Genomic DNA, 11,691 nt, shown 5'->3' on the forward strand with positions numbered 1-11,691 from the left:
ACTAAAGCTAACCAGTCGAAAAAGAAAGAGACCATCATATGTGCATGTACCCGTTTGCTGAATCGAAAAGTGGCAACAGTACGTTGATCATTCTCTCTCTTAAGGGATCATGCTGGTGGAAATGAGAAGATGTTAAGGCTAATGCCAGGACTGAAAGTCTATGGAGGAGACGACAGAGTTGATTGTATTACAAAGAAAGTTTCTCATTCCAGCACCTTCAAAGTGAGATCATCAAACCTTGTGTTCTAAAATCAAAGTACAACCAACGAATGTCTCGTGTTTGCTCACTTGTGTCACTCTTTTACAGCTCGGATCACTGAATGTCAAATGTCTGTTTACTCCGTGCCACACGACTGGTCACATCTGCTACTTTGTGACAAAAGAAAACAGCACTGAGCCACCAGCTGTTTTCACAGGTAATCACATGAAATACTGGAGATAATGAAGTCTCTGACAAAACCCTTTAATCTGTCAAGCTTGATCAGCACTGATGAGCCTCTGTCATGTGTGATCTTTAATGACCTATGGACGGTTCTCTTTGATCTTGAAGGGGACACGCTGTTTGTTGCCGGTTGTGGTAAATTCTTCGAGGGAACCGCAGAACAGATGTACAAAGCACTGATAGAAATTCTGGGACGCCTTCCTCCTGAAACAGTAAATATGTGTACTCCATTTATTACGCATTAACAGAAAGTCTTAAAGCAACACTGGCGATGTGAGTCATTCCTGAAGTCATTTGCAGAAGATTTAAGACTGAATCTAATTGAGATGAGAGGAAAAAACATGAACATGACCCTGTTGTGTTTGTCTTCAAGCGTGTTTACTGCGGTCATGAGTACACCGTCAGCAATCTGAAGTTTGCGCGTCATGTGGAACCGGACAATGAAGTCATTCAGAAGAAGCTCGCATGGGCAAAGGTATGTATGATTGACGTGTCACATCCAGTCAAGTGATTAACCGTGGAAAAAAAACCAAACTCTGTGTGTTTGTATTTCTGTAGGAGAAATGCAGCAAAGGAGAACCGACCATCCCGTCCACGTTGGCAGATGAATTCACATATAACCCCTTTATGAGAGTAAAGTATGTCAAGCTCGATTTATTACGATTTCACATTCAGAAGATTGTTTAGAGCCAATTACTGTTCGCGCTGCTCATATTTTTTTTTCATGTTTATTTTAGAGAGAAGTCCGTGCAAGACCATGTAAAGGAGTCCGACCCAATTGAAACCATGAGGAGTCTCCGGAAAGCAAAAGATGGCTTCCGGGTGCCCAAGGAGTGATGTCCAGTGCACTCATGTCAACTGCTTAGAAGACTGCAAGCTATCATTAGCATACTACGGAAATAATCAGCAAATCATCTTTGAAGTCACATGAAATGCCAGTTAATCTACTACATTCACATAGACATTCATTCACTAAGTCCAGTCACACATTCAGATTCAGCTCTAATGTGGCAATACAGGTATCCGTCATTATTTTAGTTGTATAGGGTTTGTTTGGATGACGTTTGAGTGATATTTTTAAGGAATATATGGCCATTAATTGAAGTCTTTAAATGAAAAAATGAGTTCGTTAATCTGTACATGGGAGTTTTAGAGTCTATTTAGTTTTAAGTTGTCATATATTCATGTACAAACTACTATTTCACGAAGGGTTCGAATTCTAACAATACAGGGAACTGCTTGAATAACAAATGTTGGAATATGCGTAAAAATTCTGTGAATTGATAAAGTAATTTCTGTAAAGATTCGTATCAGTGGAATGTTTCTTCGTGACTTTTTTTTTTCATATTTGCTAGTTTGCTTTTTTCTCATGTAATATTCAGCACACGTGATTTTTATTGCGTCCTTTATTTAAACGCACTATGTGAGCAAAGCATTGTGTACTTATTTATGTGTCTGCACTAGATATTAGATATCCTGAATGCTCTTTTGCATGTAAAGTACATTTTTACAAAGAATGTTGCATGATGTTCTTTGGAAGAAGAAATAAAACTTGCATCGTAACGTCAGTAGAAATAAATACCTTGCTTTCACAATGTTCTTCAGATATCAAAAGCAAACATACACATTATGCAAAATGCTCCCAGGGAAAGTTTTATGTATAACTTGTGTAACATTATTGGATTATTATAATTGCTTTAACATAGCATTGTAGTGTAACTGGTTGAGGAGGAACTAATTTGAAAGGCCTAGAAATACTTTAAAAGCCTCACAGTTTATGCGTTATAACAATCATTGTCTGAAAATAAACCAACAACCACTGATGTCAGAAATTTAGTTGAGTAAGAAGGGATTTTTTTTCTGACATGTAGTGCAGTAGATGTTTATAGAAAAAGGCAAATAAGATACCTCTAAACTGTTCTTCTTCGAGTAAACATTACATTACTAAATAATTATATTCACATCCCGATGTCATGTATTTCAATTTAAAATACTTGATTCTTAACCAATAATAGAATAGGAACGAGAATAAATATTTAATAAAACAACAAAATAAGGCATGAATTAAGACTACGTTTTCCTTTACACCAATCAGTAATTCATGGAAAACGTCACATGGAATGACAGTGTTGAATCTTTCAGGGCTCGATTAAAATGTCTTGGCATTAATATCTTTGACATGCAGGCTCGATGATGTCGCGATAACTTCGCAGTCTGAACGCAGAAATGTAGAATAAATATTTTCCGAGCATCAGAACCGCACAAGGATACAAGAACAAGCTGATAGGAACAATCTAATCTGAGGTAACGTGTTGTTTTTTAACGTGTGTGCAACGATTAATATGCCTCTGACGATTACACTGCAGAACATGTTCAGTGTTCACACCAGCAGAGCCAGAGGTGGAGTTTAAACCGTCCTGTTAACACAAGTGCACCGAACAGCTGCATGTTTCTATCAGCTAAATTAGCACATCTGTATAGTGGTTAACAACATCGGTGATGTGTAACAACTGGTGCAGATGTTGATGTGAGTAATGGTGACTATAATTAAACTCTTCCTGTAGTGTGGCGCACTGTGTTGCGCATGCGTCGGAGGGTGCCATGAAGGTAAAGGTGATCTCCATCCTGGAGGACAACTACATGTACCTGGTGATAGAGGAGCAGAGCAAACAGGCCATAGCTGTGGACCCTGCTGTACCACACCGGGTGAGACACACACAAATGCTCTGATTACAAGCTGGGCTTTGGGATGTTTTTTTATTTTCAAGTAACAAAATATAAAACATTATTACGGATGAGTCAGAAAGGGGTGAGATTAAAACAAAAAAACAAAACAAAATAATTGAACTGTAAAAACAAAACAAAACGAAATAAACAAGAATTATATGTGAATAAAATGAATCCAAAAAACAAAACAGTATAGTAACTTGACAGATACACCAATTATAGAAACAGAGATACAATACCAAGGCACAGGCAAAGTAAAACAGCGTTAATGAGCAGAACTTAATAAATACATATAATTTTTAAAAAATTCAACAAGGACATAAGTATATAATATGTATGATTACAATTAACATCCTGCAGTTATTGAGCTTTAAACTGGTGTTAAGCTGAATGTTTCAGGGGACATCTTTTAATTTTGGCACACATGTTTATGTGTGTGATTGTATGTGTAAAACAAAACACATTATTCCTGATTTTCCTTATTGTTATTATAAGTGATGCACGATAAATATATATTTTGATATATACATGTATATTTTAAAACAATTTTAGAGGGAGACAACATGATTTGTTTGCAGTACATGTTCTGCGAGGTATCCGAGCTGTTGAATATTAAATAATCCGTCTTTGCTCACTACGTCTTAGTGTTACCCTCAGGTTTTCAGAAATTACAGGTACGGATTAAAAAAAATATGTTATTAAAAAATGTAAAGGAAAAGGGTAATTAAATATGGGAACAATCGATTGGTAAGAACAAGGGCAGAAATACTAAATAAATGTATCCATTTTTTATATGTTATTAATATAAATGAGTGTTTTTTCATTGATTAATTACACTGACTGTTATTTTCTTGAATTTTTGTGTATAGTTTAAAATGATCTAATTATACATAACAGCCCAATCCTAAACTACCGATAATGATAAATGTCAATATTAAATAGCCCAAAATAATGTAATGGAATTGCTTGTTTTGTCCCTTTGACAATCCAAAACCTAAAGATATTCATACTCTATGTGATATTCTGATATTACATAGACAAACAAAAGCAGCAAAATCCTCTACATTTAGAGGCTGACACCATGAATGTTGATGCTGATTATTCATCTGCTGTACTTACATTTTTATTTTATTTTTTTTACAGCTGCTAGAAATAGTGAAGAGAGAGGGCTTGTCTCTGACGGCCATCCTCACCACACACCATCACTGGTGAGACTGTCGGGCAGCTGTGACTCAAATCAGTAATACCAGAGCTCCAACACATTAACCCCTGAACTAACCTGTCTTCTCTGATCAGGGACCACGCTCGGGGGAACGAGGCCCTGCTGAAGGAGGTTCCCGGGCTGAAGGTGTACGGGGGAGACGATCGCATAGGGGGTCTGACGGATAAAGTCACCAACAGCCAGGAACTCAAGGTGCCCACTACCAGTTAAGATCACAACGTGTCAGTGATAAGTACATCTGTTTTTTCTCCGTCTCTTGATAGTGTGTTCTCTCCATTTTGCAGTTTAACTCCATCAATGTGAGGTGCCTGTTCACTCCCTGCCATACCTCTGGTCACATGTGCTACTTTGTGTGGGAGGATGAGTGCACTGACGCCCCTGCTGTGTTCACAGGTCTTTGTCTGTAAACATGAAGAGCTGGTGAACCAGTAGTAAAGTACAATCCTTCATACAGCTCATACCTGTGCAGCACACTCACTGTCACGTCACATGGCACCATTTATATACATAATAACGTCATTCTGAGTGACTAGAGATATGAGTCCTCATTGACCAGCACATTGTGCGTTGTTCTTGTTGTGTGGGATGACGAAGACTGACCACCGCCTCCGCTTGTCCTTGATTTTGTTTCTCAGGTGATACGTTGTTTATTGGTGGGTGTGGACGGTTTCTGGAGGGCACGGCAGAACAGATGTACCACAATCTCACCCAGGTGCTGGGCTCCCTACCTCAAGACACGGTGAGTGGGAATAAAGAGACATTTGTCGTAACTCTCACAGGGTTAACAGCAGCTGAGATGACCTCAGATGCGATCTGGTGTAAGACTGAGTCACTGCGATGAGTAAGCACACGTACAATGAAGGGACTGAGTGCAGACTGGCTCTCTTCTCCCTCCTTATTGTACAAACATCGCAAAAAATGGCGCAAAGCCCAGAATGACCAAGAAACTCAAACTCTACCGCTGTGTTTTTGTGCGAGCTAACGAGGTTAAATCATGCTGTTTGTCCGTAGAAGGTGTTCTGTGGACACGAGTACACCATTAAGAACCTGAAGTTTGCCATGCTGGTGGAGCCCGAGAATGAAAAGGTTAAGGAGATGCTGAGCTGGGCCAGGGTGAGCAACACAAGGAAAACTGCTTCGAGAAAAAAAGCTGGAAATATTCTCTATTACTGTCAACCAAAGACCAAAACCTAATTTGTTCACACCAAATCTTTGAATGCTTAAAAGAAATATTTATTTTGCTGAATTGTCTGACAGACTTTGTGTCTGCAGGCCAGAGATGACGACGATAAACCCACCGTGCCATCAACCCTAATAGAGGAGTTTGAATACAACCCTTTTCTCCGCCTCTCGTGAGTTTGGATATTTATACATGGAACATTTGAATGTGTGTGACAATCCATGTCTTGTTACGGTTTTACTTCGTCTCGATCATTTATCTGTCTTTCTAACACTCCCTACTGCAGGGAGGAAGGAGTACAAAAGTTCACAGGGAAGACGGACCCTGTAGAGGTGCTGAGGGCCCTGCGGAAGGAGAAGGACAAATTCAAGAAGCCCAAGGAGAGGCTTCCTCCCCACGCCATGCTGGCTCTAGAGTGGGGGCTTCTCCGACCCTGACGCCTAGCTTCAGAGCGCTGAACATGTGACACACTCAACCATCAGGGAGGAAATTACTGAATGCAGCAAGACACAAGACTGTAGGGTGTTTGTTGCTTTAACATTACATTTAATCAACTTTCGCCGCTGCCCCCCCCTCCATGTGTGTTGTTTTTAGTAATTGTAAAACGATGTCTGCACACAGAGGCCAGTATAAAGCTGTTCTTTTATTTCATAATTCTTAAAATTAATTTGACAGCTGGTCGCCCAAGTCTGTCAGGCACGAACTAACCGCGCCAGGTAACTTCTGTGAATATAAACTGCTGAGATTTTATGTTTCATTTGTATTTAGTGCTTTAAAGAACTGGTTTTGGGAGGGAAATAATTAATTTGTGTTAGACTGTTTCATTTCCTTGACAAACATGTTGATCTCTTTATAGATGTTTATTTTCCGTCCGGTAACCTTGTGACTGCCGGCACTTTTTACTTCAAGTTAACCCTCTTTTTTAAACAATTTTACAATTGATTTACTCTCAACGTATAATTAAGTAAATGTTTCTGTACTTTAAACTGCGCCTTATGCAAAGCACTTCGGAACAGGAGTCTGATGTGTTGCACTATAATGTACAACACGGTTGGAAGAACAATGCAAACGTGTACGTAACTACGATGGTAAACTGCTGCTTTTCATCTCAAAGTTTACATCCTCACTTTGTAAGAGCTTATAACTGTACACCAGAGTCAAGATGCTCAATAAAACATATCAGTATGAATCAATCATCTGGCAGACATATTCTTCACAACTTATGAAACAGTTATAATTAAATAATGTCTTTATTTTTCACTCTCTCTCTATATATATATAATCACATGGTTAAATAAACAAGGAATGATTACATTTTGCTTTGTGCCATTTCAGCTCACATTTTCAAACTGTAACAGGTCCCGTACACATGATTTGTTTGCTGTTTATGCATGCGACAGGACGATCAGAAGTGGAAGTTGTCTCACCATATTAGTTTGGTTTGACTTCAGCATTGTGTCTTTTAATCTACAGCTTGCCAGGCACACAACTTTAAATGAAAAGTGGTTTAAAGGGTTGTTGGCACTCATCACACCTTTATATTCGACTTAACGCTTTTCTCTGCAGAGAGACAGAAATAGTCGCATACTGTATATTTGGACGGTTCATTCATCACTGTCTGAAAAACACTTGTGCAAAAGTAAAACTCTGCTAAAACATCCTGTCTGCTGATCGTGGATTGCGGCAAAGGACATTATTCACCACTTCATAACCAGTCCGTTGGTCATCTTCTCCACAGTGTGGTACTGCGTGTGCAGCAGCTCTTTGGCTCTCTCCTCCCCGACGCTGTGAAGCCACGACTGGTACAGCTCAGCCACACGAGCGTCGTCCTCTGGCGATAGGGGGCGCTCTGCTTTGTAGAGCTCCTCAACCTTCCGGAGAAGCTCCTTCGGGTTCTGACCAGGTACAGGCTTCACCTGTCCACCACCATTTAGACAGCCTGAACATTAATAAAGAGGTGCGTAAAGATGTCAATTAACACAGCTTTTCTGAGCGTCGATAGCATTACATTTCTCTATCTCTGGTGTGGCAATCATGCTATACCAATGGAGCAAAAGCGCTATGGCACACACAAAGAAACACATTTTGAACCTTTATAGATCCAAATATTTAACTTTACCTGATGGACAGGCCATAACTTCCACAAAGTGGTATGGCGACTTCCCCCTCTTGAGCTTCTGCACCAGGTTCTGGATGTTGCGGAAGCCGTATGTGGACGCAAAGCACAGCACAGCTACTCCGTCTTTCTCGAGAGTCGTTTCCTGGAAGTCATTATTCCTGTAGTGGGCGGATTGTTGCAGACATTTTACATGAGGTTTCAGTAAGCTGGCACAATTGAGCCTTTTTAAAAAGCATTCTGGCCCTGCACACTTAAAGCAACAGTTAATGAGCTGAGATCCAGGTTGAGTGACATTATAATTCAACATGAGCTACAAGGGGAGCTATTCTGAGATCATTCGACTAAATTAAATGAAAAGGAACTGTTCTTCAGGTCTGACTCTTCCAGAAGGCATAGTGAGCACAAAGCAGTTTAGCTTCTTAAAGGGGCAGTTCACCTTCAAATCAATATTACATATTTTTCCTCTTATCTGTAGTGCTAATCCATCTAGATCATTTTGGAGATGCCAGCCTTAAAAGTGTCTGCCTTCTCTCTGTTATGATGGAACTAGATGGCATTTGGCTTGTTGCATTCAGTTAGTTAACTTAATTAGAACCATTGCGGTCAAGTTTTTAATTAGTATTTTTGGGGCACTTTGAGCACCACAAGCTGAGTGACCATTATCCTCGAGAGAAGACAGACATCCCCAATACTTTTTAAATCCTGGCAACCCACACAAACACTCTAGTTGGGTACATAGCACTACTGGTAAGAGTAAAAATATGCATTTGTGATTTTTGAGTGAACTGTCCCTTTAAAGCTGCCAGACACACTCACCTGAGGGTCTTGTAGGTGAGCTCCTTCACCTCCTCTCCAAACAGCTGCCTGGCAGCATAGGTGAACACGTGATGGAGGTAACCCCCTGACCCGCTCCCAGCATGGCTCAGGAACTCACCCCCACTCACACTGCTGAACCTGGGTCAAGAATAATACACAGTCTCTGAGCCCATTCCGGAAATGTGTGTCAGGGCTTTTTCTTAAAGGGTTAAAAAAGACAAAATGTCACAGAGCTTACATTTCATCAAGGGGTGCAGGTTCCACATCGCTCAGAGAAACATTTTTCTCCTCCAGCATTTTCTGGACCTCTCCTGCATGAAACAGTGAGAAGTATAAATGAGAATATACTCCACATTCATAAACACAAAGAGCATCATAAGAGTACTTACTGTACCTGAGGTGATGACACAGTCCACTTCTCGAGTCTCAGCTTCTTTCAGGTAGAAGTCTGACCTCGAGGCTTCGAGTTTCTTGTCAAAGCAGGGCATCACCGCCACATGATAGATCTGCTGCGGACTGAGCCTCTGACAATTCACAATAACACAGCTCAGTGGCACGTCACCATTCTCTCTGTTTCGATAACTACACATCAACGCACATTCCTAGCAGTCAACATCAGGAAGGGGTATGTTTTATATCTTTGAAATTATAATAACAGTTGATGACAGGCCACAATGCTGCTATTAAGATGTAAACTCAAGGAAGACATTATAAAAGGGAAACAGTTTTAACCCCTGCGATGGATCACACCGTTTGACTGCAATATCTGACATTCAAGTGTTCCTGTACCTGTTTTTCAGCAAAGTATCCTTTAACCAGAGAACCCATCATCTGCTGGGGGGAGCGAGTGGTACTGATGTATGGAAGAATGAACTCCCCATGGGTCTTCTCTGCATAGCAAATCCAGCCTGAACAAAAACAAACACGTACACACAATTTAGGTTAATGATATTCTACATTTACATTATATTAATCCATGGACTTTCACAATATAAGAATAAAAATATGTCCGTCTACAATTAAAACACTGAAAGCTCGTAATTTATGAAAACTGATTATAATGAATTCATATTTAGCATAATAAGTTGTCGATAAAATAAAACTGTTCCCAATTATTTAGTAGTTAGATTGTTCATTAGAGGTTTTTTGCTTTCTTTAGTCAGTGGACCGTAAACAGCTGACCGGATACTGGGAAACACAAGGAGTACCTGGACAGGCCGATGTCATCATGGGCAGACACTTGCTGTCCTGCTCCTTCCTCTGGAAACGCTCCACAAACTCCCTCTGGCTCTCCAGCAGGCTGAAGGTTCGACTAAAGCTCGTCTCAAACACATGATGAACCCCTGTGTCAATGATAATAACATTCAGATTCAGAAGTGACTCCATCTGCCTCAATACATATCCGCTTTCCACATCTTGTTTTACTTGTATAGAGCAGAAAAGTCATATTTACACTCACCAAGGCCTTTGAAGAAAGACGTAAGCCTCTTGCCAGCTTCTGTGCTGCTGAGGTCATACCGTGCAGCGAGGGAGGCTCTGGACTGCGGTGAGACCGACACCACCACCACCTTCTGCTCTGTAGCACCAGCCTGTAGAGTCCAAATGATGCACAGGTGAATACACAAGGTCCACCCAAGTTATCGCGACCAGAAACTGTTATTCGTGTCTACCTTGTTGTTGTGCAACACTTTAAAGAGCTCCTCGTGGCTCTGCTGCGTGATGAGGACGCTCTCAGCCGAAGTGATACAGCCACTGCAGGCCAGGCAGTCATTCAGCGTGATCTTTGCTTTCTGCAGCTTCTGCTTCCCACCATCCTGCAAACACATGGCACATTAAATCGAGGTAAAGAGCAGAGCAGTACTTTGGTTTTACTCTTACACACAAGTGTTGATCAAGCCTTTATACCCACCTGGTTGACTTGGACGTAACTACCATCGTCTTCTATCTGAATTTTGGCCACAGATTTGCCTTGTTTCTTCTCTACTTTGACAGGTTTGACACATTCCTGCAAAACAGAAACCACACTTGAAAAAAAAAAAAACTAGAAGATAAACATAGCAAATTAATAACAACATCCAAAGGCAGCTGACAGAACTGAGCAAGACCAACAAAGAACAAAGCAACATACAAGACAAGAGTCATTTTTAAAGGTCAACACTGGTGTCATAGACAGACCCATGTCTTTAACCAGCGTCGACAGCCATAGAAGATTTGTTGTCTTTAAATATCGCAAAGATAACTTGAGATGACTAAATTACTCATGGCAAGATAGAACTGAGACGCACATTAACATCATTCAGCACATAGATCTATATATCTAAATAAAGTGGCTAAATGGACATTAAACTTGGGCAATATAGACAATAATTCAAGCTGCAATATCGTTAAGTCTATTGAGATAGAGTAACGTTATAGCTTGATCACATCCACTAGGACCAAGTTATTGCCAGACACAACGCTGCCTCTATTTCACCACAGTTACATCATTGCTAACATTAGCAGCGAGCTAACTGCTAACCACGCATTTAATATTTTGGACATTTTAGCGGGTTTTACAATTAATACCACTTCAACCAATTAGTAAACAGAACATTGTTTTAAGCTTTAGTAAAGATACATCCATGGTTTCGGTTGTTTTTGTGCTGTTCACTCTCACAACAGCGCTCACGGGAAACAGCTAACAGTAAGTGAGCATGTTAGCTTTCAGGACGTTTTCGCCATTCGTTGAATTCAAGCGTAAAGTGAATAATAAGCGAAAACTACGTCATTATGAAATAAATCGGATGCAATAACGTGTTATAATAGTTTCGCTACCTGTGAGGGGGTGATAAAATCATCGAGATCTGTCAACTGCAGCACACCGCTGAAGAGAGAAGCCATAGTTACTGCCGTAAAGTGTTTGTTGTTTACTCTTGTGTCGTGAATAGCTCCTCCTGACTCCGGCAGAGACAAACCTCCCTATCAATCAGGTGTTACTGTGCAAATCTGTAATCTCTTTTAGTATGGATGTAAGTGTATGTTTTGAACGTACTATAATCTCACAATATGGCGAATACAAAATCTTAAAATTCTGATATAAGTCATATTCACTTCAAGCAAAGTGGAATAAACTGTCAGGTAGTGGGAACGAGAGAGGTGACGTCAGGTCTAAAATGAATAGGTATTCTAGGTATAACATTTTATCT

At 40.2% G+C, this 11,691-nt stretch overlaps 2 protein-coding genes across 2 annotated transcripts; one reads left to right on the plus strand and one right to left on the minus strand.

Annotated features, from left to right (window-relative positions):
* Positions 1 to 57: 57 nt before the first annotated feature.
* On the plus strand, positions 58 to 6,765 carry hagh (hydroxyacylglutathione hydrolase). The gene is made up of 14 exons (XM_030407406.1): positions 58 to 222; positions 308 to 416; positions 551 to 654; positions 816 to 917; positions 1,001 to 1,080; positions 1,180 to 2,746; positions 3,007 to 3,148; positions 4,313 to 4,377; positions 4,466 to 4,583; positions 4,676 to 4,784; positions 5,027 to 5,130; positions 5,403 to 5,504; positions 5,664 to 5,743; positions 5,858 to 6,765. Exons 7-14 carry the CDS (start codon positions 3,044 to 3,046, stop codon positions 6,006 to 6,008), a joined length of 834 nt encoding a protein of 277 aa, XP_030263266.1. The 5' UTR covers positions 58 to 222; positions 308 to 416; positions 551 to 654; positions 816 to 917; positions 1,001 to 1,080; positions 1,180 to 2,746; positions 3,007 to 3,043; the 3' UTR covers positions 6,009 to 6,765.
* A 37-nt stretch (positions 6,766 to 6,802) lies between these two features.
* Positions 6,803 to 11,469, minus strand: narfl (nuclear prelamin A recognition factor-like). The gene is made up of 11 exons (XM_030407383.1): positions 11,321 to 11,469; positions 10,416 to 10,511; positions 10,177 to 10,320; positions 9,966 to 10,095; positions 9,715 to 9,849; positions 9,296 to 9,414; positions 8,901 to 9,030; positions 8,745 to 8,817; positions 8,507 to 8,644; positions 7,691 to 7,848; positions 6,803 to 7,510 (listed from the first exon to the last, which is right to left on the minus strand). The coding sequence occupies exons 1-11, from the start codon at positions 11,384 to 11,386 to the stop codon at positions 7,269 to 7,271; spliced, it is 1,431 nt and encodes a 476-aa protein (XP_030263243.1). The 5' UTR covers positions 11,387 to 11,469; the 3' UTR covers positions 6,803 to 7,268.
* Positions 11,470 to 11,691: the final 222 nt, after the last annotated feature.

This window comes from Sparus aurata, chromosome 23 (genome assembly GCF_900880675.1).
Source record: "Sparus aurata chromosome 23, fSpaAur1.1, whole genome shotgun sequence".
In the NCBI taxonomy this organism is placed as follows: Eukaryota; Metazoa; Chordata; class Actinopteri; order Spariformes; family Sparidae; genus Sparus; species Sparus aurata.